The 13,698-nt window shown below is 52.0% G+C and overlaps 1 protein-coding gene across 8 annotated transcripts in view; it reads right to left on the bottom strand.

Moving 5' to 3' along the window:
- Nucleotides 1–643: 643 nt before the first annotated feature.
- Nucleotides 644–13,698, bottom strand: part of SFMBT2 (Scm like with four mbt domains 2) — a 230,042-nt gene continuing 216,987 nt past the window's right edge. For 7 of the 8 annotated variants that reach the window (XM_086715006.1, XM_086715007.1, XM_086715005.1 and 4 more), the window contains one exon: nucleotides 644–5,582. In XM_086715006.1, the coding sequence (XP_086571132.1) occupies nucleotides 5,442–5,582 (141 nt within the window). In that variant the 3' untranslated portion in view covers nucleotides 644–5,441. Of the gene's footprint in view, nucleotides 5,583–11,952; nucleotides 12,899–13,698 lie in introns of those variants that run through there. The other variant, XM_086715008.1, reaches the window with a different exon arrangement.

Raw genomic sequence — 13,698 nt, 5'->3', positions numbered from 1 at the left:
AAATAGTGTATTTGAAGAGAAGCTGGCTGGTTCAGATGGGCTGGGGTTGGAAGAAAGGGAAGTTGTTTAGGGTTCCTTCACCACTTTCCCCTAAATGCCCCTGTCCCCTTCGCCTGAGCTCTGCCCTCAGTAATGCTTACTGGCGTGGGCAGTGGCAGAGGGAAAGGTACATGCTCCACCGGTGACGCAGACCGCTCACAGGGCAGGGGCGCAAGGGGACGTCTTTTGTTCCAACAGAGATGCCAGACACCCACTGGTGACGTTCACGGGACGGCCACACGTGTAAACACGGTCAAGTACTATTCTCCCAGACACAGTCCTCCCAGTCCTCCTCCGAACGCACCAGATCACGGAGGAACTGCAAAAACTGAAAACGGAAAGACTGCACGTGACTGTGTAGGACGTATTGTAGTATTTTAATAAAAAGGATAAGCACAAGCACCTTGAACAGAAAGTTCCAAAGCTAGCAGGTGAGTCTGAAAGCTATCACGTGGGACTTTCAGAGTCACAGTTATTAAAACCCTATAAACGTATGCTTTCGTGCCAAGCTGGAAAAAAGAAAAAAAAAAAAAAACCCAGAACAAAATGCAAACCCTAAAACTAACATTCAGTAACCTTAAGTACGAAGACACCAACACCGCTGTAGAACTTATTTGTACTTTATTAACAATGTGGCTTACAATTTTTTTCAAGTAAAAAGGGTCTTTTTTTTCATTAAGAATAAAAATTAAAATATAACTCTGATATAGATTTTCATTTATTTACATGAAAACATATATACAGAATTCAGTCTTACAGCAAACTAAACAACATGCCCTTTGTGCTGCAAATTTCCAAAGTGAAAACACGAATTTTTCCTTGGGACACACCAGAACGGCACACGAGATATGAATCGAATTTCAGTACAAACTTCTCAAACTGGAATGTAAAACAGCAAAAGAACTTTGGCCTTTCACGACTAGGAACAGTTTATGCTTCCAGATAGCATGCTACCTCCCATTCTAAACAACAAATGAGATGATTTTGTTCTCTTCTGTCGTTTCAAAAAAAAAAAAATCGTCTCCCAATTCCCCATCGCGAGCAGATTTTTCGGCAAACGTTGGTCCCAGGACTCTCCTTTTCCTTCGGGGTAGCCTTTAGGTCCACCTGCAGCACTGCCCTGGCTTCCGGGCTGGTTCACAAGAGACCTACGTGCTCGCCGGCGCACTGAGAACAGGTCAGTAAGATGGAAAGACTACCCGCCCGGGAAACTGCTTGGGTTCTTTTTGTCACCTGAACCACAGGTGGCTTTTAAACGAACACCCAAGCAGCGCCACGTGTCAGCAATGACAATGTCTTGGGTAAATTCTGTGGGTCAGATATAGCACGATTCGATTCTATCGCATCCGTGTGTGGGGATACCTGTAAACCAATTCTGGGGATAAAAGCCAGGAGAACCAGATTAAATATTCAACCGAGTTGAAGGGGATAAAGCAATTTCCAGAAGACTTTGAAACGGAAAAGAACGGTAGACGATTAAGAGAATCATGACAACACTGGGTTGCAAACAGAACTTTTCCTTGCGGTTAGTTATTGCACCAAAAGACACGGGCCGTTATGTACACGTCTTCAACAACTTCTTCCTTAAAAACTACAGACACCTTAATTTATTACGCTTCCCTTCAAATCATTGCACACTCGATCACAGCGTTCTAAAGACAGTAGAGTACGTGGACCCTCGGGTCGCCACCTTCACCAAAAAATGACAATGATGCTCAAACCACAGCAAAGGTTTCAACGCTACTGTTTTTATAGTTCTATGTACAGAAATGGGGCGTTCTACAAAAGAAGTATGAAAACCCCCAGTGCTTGCAAAACGAAAGGAGAACGGCTCTTTAGAAAGGTGTCTGGTGTAAGATAAAAGGCAGATCTCAGAACTTGCCTGATAACAACACTCAAAATTCTGAGAGAGAAGTTAGGGCACTCAGACCAAGCTTCAAAGACAGAGCCAAATCAAGTCTCCAGAGATCACAGGAAGGGTCAGAGGGGGCGGCGGCAAAGGCTTGGGTCATTTGAATTTACCGAGGAACCAATCAAAGCAAACACAGGAAACGCTCTTTCAGATACGATCAAATAAGGAAAAGCAACCGTAGTAGCCGTGCAGCTCAAACACTGCGTGCGAGTCAAACTTTGATCAGAGGAACTTACTTTTAAAAGTGACGGGTGAGTTCTCTGTACTATGCAACTTCGCGGTGAAGGAAACTGGTTTCCGTTTTTTTGTTGTTGTTGTTTTTTGGTGGTTTTTAATTTTTTTTTTTTTTTTTTTGAAAAGCAAAGAGGTTCATCCACTGTGCCAGCCTGCTCTTTTCAGGTTTATATTGTCGTGGGGGGTGGAGAGCTTCCCCAACACAGTCCAAATGCAGTCGGCAAGGCGGGGGCTGAACAAACTCCATTCGTCTTTGGATGGGACCGCGTGGTGCCTCTCGCCACGAAAGACGAGGTGGCATTTCTGCTTCTCAAGTTACACACACTGTGCAGACTGCAAAGTGTCCGTGTGGCCGGGAGGGGAACACGCTTCTCGGCCAGCTCCAGGAGGTAATGCAGGACCCCGGCACACAGAGGGCGGGACTTTGGTCCCAAAGTATTATCAAGGAGACAGAGCATCGACTGTAGCATCTGGGGAGGGAGAAGGGAGGGAGGCGTATCGCCTGTTAGGTGTTTCAACCAAGAAACATTAGGCTTGGGGCTGTGGCGGCACGTGGGGAAGAGGTGTAAAATCAGCATTTCCTGCCGTAAGAGGCACAGTAACGACACGGTATAAAATGTTCCTCGCAAATTGGCCCGAGGTATGAGGCGGAAGCTGGTGTGGGTAAATCCTACGGAGAAACGGACGCCTTAGCATTCCGGAACCAAACCGCTACTGATGTGGGCCACACCCGCCACTGGCAATCCCCAGAGCAGCCAAGTTCAGGAGCACGTGGGCAACGCTCCCGGCAAAAGCATCTTCTTGGTCCTAAAATGTTTCCGGCTCTCGACGGGCCAGCGGGCGGCCCGGACACGACCTTCGTGAAGGTTCCCCCAGGGCTGGGTCTTCTGCCTCTGGCCCCAGCCCCGTCGTCCTTACGGCTCACTCGCAAAACCATGGTGGGTGAAGCGACTGGTCGCCGCACAGAGACTGAGGACGAGGAGCGTGTTGGGCATCTGGCCCCTCGGGGAGCAGGAGGCCCACCCAGCAGTGGTGGCCGTGACCTGCCCGGGCCACCAGCAGAAGGACCTTCCAGCTCTGGCGGGGGCGGGGGGGGGGGGGGGGGAGGCTCCAGAGACGCCCGGAAGGAGCTGCTTGTTCCCATGTTGCCCTTACTTGAAAGGGCACGAGAAGGTCACATTCGTCCCGAAAGTACAAAGACGCGTTGCAGCCACTACATGCCTTCGTGGTTCCAAGCGCAATGGGAACAGCTCGGCTTGAAAAGGCCACGGTGAAGGGTCCTAAGCGAGTCAGCGCGGTGAAAACGCCAAACACCTCACAACGGACACCCTTTCCAGCGGGCGCCCCAGGCTGAGCCACGGTTAAGGCCGCAAGCATGTGGCTGAGAAGGCAGGGGTGGGGGACCGAGGCGGGGGACACTTCAGCTCAGGAGAGAGAAGCCTGGCTGCAGGCCGAGCGCCGGTCAGCGCGGACGCTTCTGTCCTGACAACACGGCCAGCGGCACCGGGTTGGGACGCGGGGGGCCCTTCCATCCCGGGGCCCCGGGAAGAGCCACTTGCCAAATGTTTAAAACTTGGTGGCAAAAATCAGCTACGGGGAGACAGTGAAGAGTCACCTGCAAAATATGTTTCCCATCTGCATTGGTAGCCAGGACAGAATATTCGTAACAAAGGTCGGCGTCAGTCACCACACTCTGCGAAATCCGACAGAGAATCATGCCTTAAAAACGTAGCCGACACATGACGGCTGAGAAGCCCACTCATGGTCACCCCCGCTGCTGAGACTCTCATCAAGGAGAAAAGATGGAGGGTGGACGGTAAAAAGGAGTAACCGAAGGGCGGGCAGCCTCTGCTCTCGGTGTCGGCCTCCGGACACGTCTAAAGGTTTAGTTTTCCTCACGCACGTTCCGAAAGGCATCTGGACACCTGCTGCAGCGTGTGGGGGTGGGGGGGGGAAGGCAGGGGGGAGCAGTCCATTTGGGTTTGAGTGACCATACTGGGTCCCTCACGGGCACACACACAGAGGGGGTGCTGGTCACCAAAACCCAGCCAATTCTCAGAGCCAGAGATCTCTCTTCCAGGGACTGAACCGATTTAACGGAAACTGCCCCAGAAATCAGCAGCCTCCCAGCCAGGGCGGGCTGCAGGGAGCACTCCACGTTGTGGAGACCACGCTTCTTTTTCACCTACTGTGTGTCTCGTGCTGGCAGATCGGGACTCTCAGCAGGAGCAGGATGGGGACAAGGGGTCCCAGAGTGATCCGGTCACCCAAGATCGCAGTTGGTGGCCAGGCGTGCCAGCGGAAGAAGAGCGGGGCTGGGCCGGGTCACTGCCGGCTTCCTGTGGGGAACGCCCGCCTCCTGGGACGTCCCAGGGCCGGGCGCATCGGAGGGGCGCTCGAAGCCAGTCTCATCAAGGGATTCAGGACAGGATCCTTCTGAGGGGATGGTTTATTCAAAGCCTCCCGAAGTCTCTTCCCGTTCCTGCCATTAAGCTCTGCCTTCAGTCCACAGCTCAGCATTTCCCACCAGACTAAAGGAGCCACTCCCTGATGTGGACGCAATTAAATCAGAACGTTAGCAGTATGTGAAGTTCTACAAAAGGCTGCAAACGGAACCCTCTACAGGCTCCGGATGTCCGTCGCTCAGGAAGAACCACTTCATCGCCTCTCCTTCCTAAAAGGCACCTCTGCCGGGCGAGTACGGTCTAGCCCATCCTTCTGTAACCACATCCTGAAACATCGCCTGCAAGTGCGTCTGAGAAATGAGCCGCCACCAAGATCAGACCGTGGTGACATTCATGCCGCGAAAGCCACGTGTGCGTTGCCGTCCAAGAAGCATCCGTAATGACTGCAGAAAACCTCCCAGCCAGGCGCCCTCCTCGGACACATCCAAAAAAGACATCAGCTATGCCTTGGTTTTCAAAGCAAAGCGGGGCCGTGGTTTAGGAAATGCGTCTGCAGGGAGCTGCCTGGACTCGGGCGGGAGAAATGGGAGACACGGAAGTACAAAGAAGCTCTTCGGTGCCCTCCAGCGCCTGACGCTGTCCAGAAGCCACCGCTGTGGTAGCGGGCGGGCCTGAAATCGCGGCAACGTCAAACAGGCTGGGGGGTGAAGAGGTCCGCCACGCTCCTTGCTTTTCGGCCCTGGCTTGTAGACGCACCATCGCGCGTCGCCCAGCAAAGTAAAGCTTCAGTCTCGAAACCTTCCCAGGACGCCGCATCCCAAGAGAACGGGTCACCTCCCAAGAGGGCAACATCAGTTGGCGTACTGGGCGTAGAAGGCCACTTTAACTCTCTCGATCTGGTGGCACAGCTTGATGGCAGGCCCCAGCTTCAACTCCATGCATTCTTGAACCGTGGGAAGAGTCAGCAACAGGAGCGCTTGACCGTCGATGTCCTGCCAGGAAACAAAGCCACGTTAGAGCTGAGACACCGGGCGCCAAGGGAAGGTATCTGCCATGGCGGGCTTGCCAAAGGGCGTGAGGGGTGGCTGGTGGGGGTGAAGAGGCGGAAGAGGGAAACCACTGCAGGATCTCGTCCTTCTCAAGGAGATGGCCCCCTGCTGGGAGAGCACCACCCCCTCCGACCCCTGCCCCGGGCCCTCCCGTGTTCTGCCATGACTTGACGTGAGCACTAGAAAAGAGCTCTCTCCGAAAAGCAGCAGCTCTCTCTTTCTTACCCAGGTCTGAACTTTCACCATCGGGATGGGCAAGAAGACGCCATAGAGGTGAGCGGCCCCCCAGAACAGTTTTCCCTTGAGGAAAACTCAGGTACGTAGATGCACACCACGGCACACGTCTTCGTCTGCACGCCCACATCCCCCAGAGTGAGGCGTACAAGGTCCCCCTCCCAGCTTTGTGTTAGTTAGCTCTCTACAGCCATACATGGGGTCTACATGAGGAAGATGTTCATTAGAGCCTGTGAAGTCACATTCACCGCAGGAGGAGGGGACCGAGGCTCACCCCAACACTTTACGATCACCCTGACGGACATCTCTGCCCCTACTGTCACAACTGGGTTTATTTATGGAGACGTTGTTTGACTGGGGTACTGAGTTGAAGTGCAATCCCTTCTTCCTATCCGCCAAGGCAGTCTTCGTGTTCCAGAAGAAGGAAGAGGCTTCTCATGTTCCAGGGGAAGTAAGACAAAGTAACGACAAAGACCCATGGTAGAAGGAGAGCATAAAATGAACTCAGCGCCAACATTTCTGCCGTCTGGAGAAGCAGTGAACCCAAGGCGCCGTAAGCCACAGAGACTTAACAGTCATGCGACTGCACACGCGCTTGTGAGGTCTCGCACATCGTGGGTCATGAGCTACACAGAAGCTTATTTTCTTAAAATGATGGTGTCTTCAGCGGTCTTAAAAATATCAAAAGCAAAGAAACAGAAAGCGTTGACCTTGGGAAGACCAACATGATCAGTTTCAAAAGCCACCTTCGTGTGCTAATAATCCCTGCGGAGTGTGGAGGCCGTAAAAATTGAGCGTTAATTTTACAAGTATCAATGCGAGTGCAGCTTCTGATGTCTCAATTACACAAGCCTCCTCTCAACCAAGACTCAAATTGGACCTTATCGAACCCCGAAGTAAACCTATCAGTCTTGAATTTACACTGAAAGTAGGAGATGAAGGAAAGTGTCCGTGAGTTTTTGGTGCTCTATTCATAGCACTTTCCCCTTTTTCTATCGTACTCTTGTATGTTACTTTGTCTCTTCGGACGCTACTCTGACTGGAGTAAGAGCAAACTCAAAAGTACTGGAAAACAGTGTCTTGCTCAAGGTCACGAACTAAATAAACAGTGGTAGCCGCTGACCTGGGACTGGTATAGCCAACTCCGTTTTCAGAGGCAAAGCCACATATATTCCACCAAAACTCGACAGAGAGGGCGTAGGCCTCGGGATACAAAGTCTCGTGAGTATCACGGGCCTCATAAAAACACACTGTGAGGAGGAACCAGGATGATGTTACAAAACCACGTGAGGTGGCGTAACCATTACGTTCAATGAAGAACAGAACAGAAACTTGTTTCAGGAGATGGGAAGTTTTTTTAGGTGGAAATTAACGCCAAAAAAAGCTGGCTGATCTACCTAAGATCACATTGTTAGAGACCAAACTGGAACTGGGACCCATGGTTTTCTGATATTAAATTCTGGAGGGAAAACTGTGCTCTAAACATGCCCACTTAGTATAATGGCCATCGTTGGACGTACGGATTCAATTATAATTGCAAGTCAGCCCTAAAATGCTTCTGTAACTCTCTACAGACCAAGTCGGTGAAGGTGGCTGCCATATGCATGCACACATTTGAATGGAGGATGTCACTTATCTATGGACTCAACAAGCAAGTGTTCCCTGAGCACCTACTCAGGGCCAGGCACTCTGACGACCTCTGCGATTACCACATAAACAAAACAAACACTCCCTTCCAGGAAAGTAGGAATCTCAAGGGAGGCCATTATGTTGAACAGACCACCACAACACAGAGAGATTAAAGCGTGGACACAGCTATACGCACTAACGGACGGGAACGTGACCAGCCTTATGGGAGTCAGGAAATGTCTCAGGGATCAGCGATGCCTGAACTTATACCAAAGGGGCCGAGGAGACGCATGAAAAGGAGGAGGGACCCACGGAAGACCAGTAGTTCCGGAAAGCATGTATCCAGGGAAAGCGCAGAGACGCGGAAGGTAAAGCTGAGATGGGCCCAGAGGGTCGTTAAGAAACTGGGACTTCCTCTAAGGTGTGCGACCAGAAGTCGCCAGAGGGCGTTAGGCACAGAGGTCACATTGTAGGATTCGAACACCTGCCCGCTGATTTTGGCCACAACGTATTGGCATGGATTAGCAGGCAGGGAAGTTACGAGGGGCTGAAAGGGAGGCCCCACCTCCTAACACCATCACCTTGGAAGACAGGATTTCAACACATGCGTTTGGTGGTGGTGGGGGTGGGGGGTGGGGGGAGGGGGGAGGTTTGCAACATTCAGGCTAAAGCACAGGTGCTGTGAACAGAGCCATGTGGCTCCTATCCCGAGCGACGTGCCGTCCGCCGGGTGAGCCGGGACGCACACTTCCGGTGTTTCTGGACGTGCCTCCACCAGGCTGTCCTCAGCTCCCCAAAGACTCCGCATTCTTTTGTGGAGACCTCACGTGGGAAGAAATAAGGAAGGTGAGGGTCAGCTGCATTGAGCCGCAAATATCCTCAAAATGAAAACTCACAGCTAGCGGGGAGGGTGAGCTGAGGTCTGCAATCCCCAAATAGAAACCTCACGATGGCCCCTCACTTCGCCTGTTCTAAGCCTAGCAGGGCTTCTGCCGACGGAGGACGGACACCGGGAGTGAATGCAGTGCTTACATTAGAGGCCACACTCCCGATTCCTTCCGATACGGCCGAAGCGTTTATCCTGGGGGTGCTACAGCGCCTTTCACCCGCCAGTTCCGTTCTGGAGAGTCGCATCCGCCTCAGTAAACTACTCCTCGAACACCAACCCACCTGCCTGTTGGGATAACCGTGCTCGATCCTGAGATCCTAGAATGGACTGTGCCACCACCGTCAGGGTGGTCGCCACCGGTCAAATTCGATGGTCACTGGAAGGGTGAACAAGGACACAAGGCGTCTGCTACAGCATTCAGCGCGCGATCCACACGCGAATATTTCCTGCGCGAACAGGCATCACAGAATATGCCTGACGTGAAGGTCAGGCCTCGAGATAAGGGCTGACCCTGCCCAATTATTTTACAGAGCTGGACAGAGGACATGGTCTCTTTCCTGGGACATCTCGTGGGAAAATCTGCTGGTGGAGGCACGCCCAAGCCTGCTCTCTCGGGCCCCCACGAGACCCCCGCACCCACCAGCTGCTACAGGGCCGCCGCCTGAACCGTGTCACTCCCTGTCCTGCCCTTGTGGGTGCTCTTCTTTGGCTGAACAAACCTCAGGAGCACCCTGTATACATCCCCCGTCTCCTTCCGGAGAGGTCGGATTGCCTGGTGCTGTGCAATCCCTCCCCCAGCCTCCCTGCTCTGACCACACCAGTCCCTGCTCTTACGGCTGCTGACGACTGTTGATGAGCCCATCGGCCCCGGGAGACCAGAAGCCTCTAGAGTCGGGGGCCATATCGCCTGTTCTCCTGCCCCGGCCGGCAGGCCTCCGGGGCCCGTGCAGCAAAGGGAAGTTGCACAGAGCTGCTCCGGCAGAAAAAAAACCAAACGAGAATGATGGGCAAGTTCATAATGATGGCCTCGGGACCTTTATCAGATCCCAGCCCCTTCCACCCTCACCCCAACACACATTCACTTGTCCCGCAGACGGGCAGAGCCAATGGGAGAGTGCTTTCCAGGCCCTGGTTCCTTCTGCCCCGTGTCGTGCCCGAGGAGAAGGAGGAGTTGGTTTGGAGCGCCTGGGTGGCTCAGCTGGTTAAGCATCCGGCTCCTGATTTCAGCTGAGGTCATCATCTCACGGTTTGTGAGATCGAGCCCCGAGCGGGGCTCTGTGCTGACAGCGTGGAGCCTGCCTGGGATTCCGTCTCACTCTCTCTCTCCCTCTGCTCCTCCCCTGCTCGCACTTTCACTCTCCCTCAAATTAAATGAATAAACTTAAAAAAAAAAAAAGTAATAAATAAAGAGGTCTCAGCTTTGAGGCCGCGGTTGAGGGGTGGAGAGTTCACGCTCTGAGTGTGAGCTTTGTAAGCGTGGGCAGCTGGACTGGACGGACCCTCCTACGGGCCGGTGCGCTTGACTCGTGTTCTCTGGTGCCCCGCGCACAGCCCCAGTGCACTGGGCATCGCGGAGCGAGGAGAAACACCCGGCCGAATGCGTCTGCACACACGTGAGTGTGCAGGAGGACCAAGGTCACGGGAGGGCTGGGGTGAGGCGGTCTGACTGATCGCAGAGACCTTGCGCCCTGCGCGTCACCTGGAAGCCGGCTGGTATCTCGGGCAGGGCGGGCGTTCTGTGCAGCCTGTTGGCTCTGAGCCGCCTCGGGGCCTCTGGCTGTGGTCCTCGGTTCTCGTTTTCCATCCTCCCTGACGCTGTGCGACCCTGCCCTGCATGTTCTCATCTTCAGACGGATGCGTGATCAAGCGTTAAAAGGCGCCCCTGCTTTCTGAACACCAAAGCGTCCGGCTGCAAGGGGCTGGATTTAGCCACCCGACCATCAGACGGTCGCGGGAGGGGAAGAGGCCGCAGTGGCGGCTCAGGGGCGTCGAAGCTGCGGGTGCCCCCCGACGCTCTCCTGTGCGCAGATGGCCCCACGGCTCGGGGGACAATGGGGGGACGGAAGCCAGCCCGGGCCCGAGGCTCACCGACCTGGCGTGAGCACCAGGGAAGGAAGCCCACCCCGCATCCCGAGGGCGGCTTCCTGTGTTTTCGTTTGAAAGAAGTGAGCTCTTCCTCGCTGATCGTGTAGTTACAGACCCCGCCGCGGATTTCATTTTTATAGCTCTGCTCTTGCATACTTCCAAGCTGCCGGCAAATCACTCGTATGTGAAACACGGAAAAGGACCCTAAACAGACTACTGATTTTTGAGAAAGGAGCCCTGGTAAAACACTCAACAGGAAAGAGAAGGCCCAGCACACACAAAATTAAATTTATTTGGGTACGGAGCAGGTCCTCAGCAGGGACATTCAGGTCTACGGAACCAGAGAGCAGACAGCACAGTCCATAAGCTGTCAACGACCCCGAGTTTCTTTCATCAAAGTGAATCACTCGTTGGGGAAGTCTGCTTATTATATGTGTCTCTGCTTCAGAAGAGGTGTATAAAGAGGCAATATTTTATTTAAGAGTTTTGTGGTTTTTCTTTTTTTTCTCTCAGTTATAGACGTGTGGAGTTTTACTGTGCAACGTACATGTTTGCAGCACGAAATTACAGAGCGTAGATGTTTTAAGCTGTTGCCGTAACATTTCAGAATTAAAGGTGGGCCTTCAGGTAATGGGAAGTTTATACTTTGTGTCAGCGGGTTGTGACGGCTTCTGAATGTAGCGATCACCATTCTGCCCTGTGATTTTTCTCCCGCGCTGCTGAACAGAGCCGCCTGCTGGCTCCTTGGGGCCGTCTAAAAGCTCGCGGCTGGCCACGAGGCCTTGGCTGGCCTGACCCACTGGAGGCCTCACCGAATCATGACCATGGCACTTGGGCTCAAAAATGATAGAACAAATACACAAAAATTCGTAATTACGGGCCTGATCGAATGGAAAAGGACTCGAATCCCACACACTTCAGATAGCACAGAGGGCAACAGCGTATTATGGTGACGGGGGTGGGGGTGGAAGGCCTAATGAGAAATCTGAAATAAGAAGAAGGCTATTATCAATTAAAAGCTTACCTATTTTTCTGCCTATAAGAGTTAAATAAGTAGGTATGTACGACCAAGCTTTTAACCAACATAAGAAGAGAAATTGGAGACAGGGCCCTGCCCACTGCCTGGTTCTAGAAGTGCTAACGTACCAGGCATGCTTCATTTCTTAGACATGTTAGCTTGGGAAGACCGGAAACTTCCTGAGATAACCGTAATAAGCTGGGCTCAGAAGGACAATTAAGGATAACTCAGCATCTGTACTACTTGAGCCTTTTTCCCAAGTCAGCTTTGTTCTCACTTTCTTGCTTAGTATTAGAAAGCTGTAGGGACGCCTGGGTGGCTCAGTCGGGTAAGCGTCTGACTCTTGGTTTCAGCTCAGGTCATGATCTGACGGTTCGTGAGATCGAGCCCTGTATCAGGCTCTTCACGGACAATGTGGAACCTGCTTGGGATTCTCTCTCTCTGCCCCTCCTCTGCTTGTTCCCTGTCTCAAAATAAAAACTTAAAAAAAAAAAAAAAAAAGAAACCTGTAAAAACAATCCCACTCGAGCCTGGTGGCCTCTCACAGTGCTGCTCAGCCATAACTGAGCAGGGGAGCTCTGTGCTCTGCTCTGCCCACAGCCCAGGTGAAAAGCGTTTCTCAGTCAAAACTGGGCATTTGGGTCTACAGATGAAATAAAGCAAAAAAAAAACAAAAACAAAACACAACTGCAGATAATCTAGAATACCACCTTCTACACCTACCTTTTGAATATCTTAAGACCCATAAACAGATGCCTTGTCGATGTACACAGAACGAACACACGAGCAAAGAGATCCACACGTTAAACTTTGGGTCATCAGCACGTGGCACGCACTCCAATGCAATGCCTTGTTCGCGGTGTCACTATGGGCCAACAGCAGCCTGGGAAAACGCTGCATTAGGCAACGCTCTTAGCAGGGGTTCAACCCACTGCTTTATTCTTGTTTTCAGGACTGAGATGCTCCAAATCGTGCCAGCCCTCGTGGTGGCTGTAACTGTCCCGTTTGTGTGTTTTGAACGAAGGGACACACTCATGGCCCAGTTCCCTACATGCGATGCAGCTTTTTTCTCCTTTCTGCTTTTCTGGTCCCTCAGAGAGGAAGTGCTGATAATGTCACACAGCAAGGTGACCCTCCCCTGTGGCTGCCGTTCCCTCCTTCACGTGCACTTGCTGGGTGTCTACAGGGAGACTCTGGTGGTCGACCAGTCGGCAACCTTTGAATGTTTGAAGTGCTACCCTCTCCCAGGAGGAGCTGGGAACCACATTAATTTGCTTTTTACACAGCAGGCCTGGAGGAAAATCTGGGGGATACACTGGGTGCATGCAGAATCAGAGGCCTTTCTTTTCTCTTCCTGATTTAATGCCTGAGTTACTTTCTTTCCAGAGCATCCGTCTGCATAATCTAAAAAAGCACTGGATAGACACATCTTTAATTGATTAGATGGTAAACAGTTGTTTTTTTTTTTAAATGCCAGGTCCTGAAAGACGGATATTTATACATGGCGAGACAACGTGAGACATGCAGGGAACACGGCGGCATAAGTCGCGGGCTCCACCTGGCGCTTCCATAGGAGGCCAGGGGGCAGCCTGGTGGCACAGGTCCAGAGGGGCAACCTGTTTCCATACCCATTTAAGGAGCAATGGAACCCAATCCCTCCTTTCCCGAGGCTCATAGCATGTCTTACGTTTCGGCTAATTACGATCGTCTCACCTGCAGAGTCAAAACGCCATTAAAGGATAGATGTTATCCGGGGCGCCTGGGTGGCTCAGTTGGTTTAGCATCCAATTTCGGCTCAGGTCATGATCTCGCGGTTCATGAGTTCGAGCCCTGTGTGAAGCTCTGTGCTGACAGCTCAGAGTCTGGAGCCTGCTTCAGATTCTGTGTCTCCTTCTCTCTCTGTCCCCGCCCCCCCCACCCCGCTCATGCTCTCTCTCTCTCTCTCTCTGTCTCAAAAATAAACATTAAAAAAATTAAAATTAAAAAAAAAGGATTGATGCAATCATCCATCATCCTTTGGCACCGCACCTAACATACCCTGGGTTGTTGACATTTTTACAAATGCAAGAGTGAAACAAATATGAAAACATCACGCAAAACACAGCAGGACAAGGGCTCCCACCTCTGGGAGGATGAGCACACATCCTTTCCCTGTTTCTCCTACTAAATGTAACAAAAGCCCTGAATGTTATGAATCAAACGTA

The sequence above is a fragment of the Puma concolor genome, chromosome B4 (assembly GCF_028749965.1).
Source record: "Puma concolor isolate L17-30 chromosome B4, mPumCon1.1.hap2, whole genome shotgun sequence".
In the NCBI taxonomy this organism is placed as follows: Eukaryota; Metazoa; Chordata; class Mammalia; order Carnivora; family Felidae; genus Puma; species Puma concolor.
The sequence above is the reverse complement of the archived record's forward strand: the minus strand, read 5'-3'. Positions and strand labels throughout refer to the sequence as shown.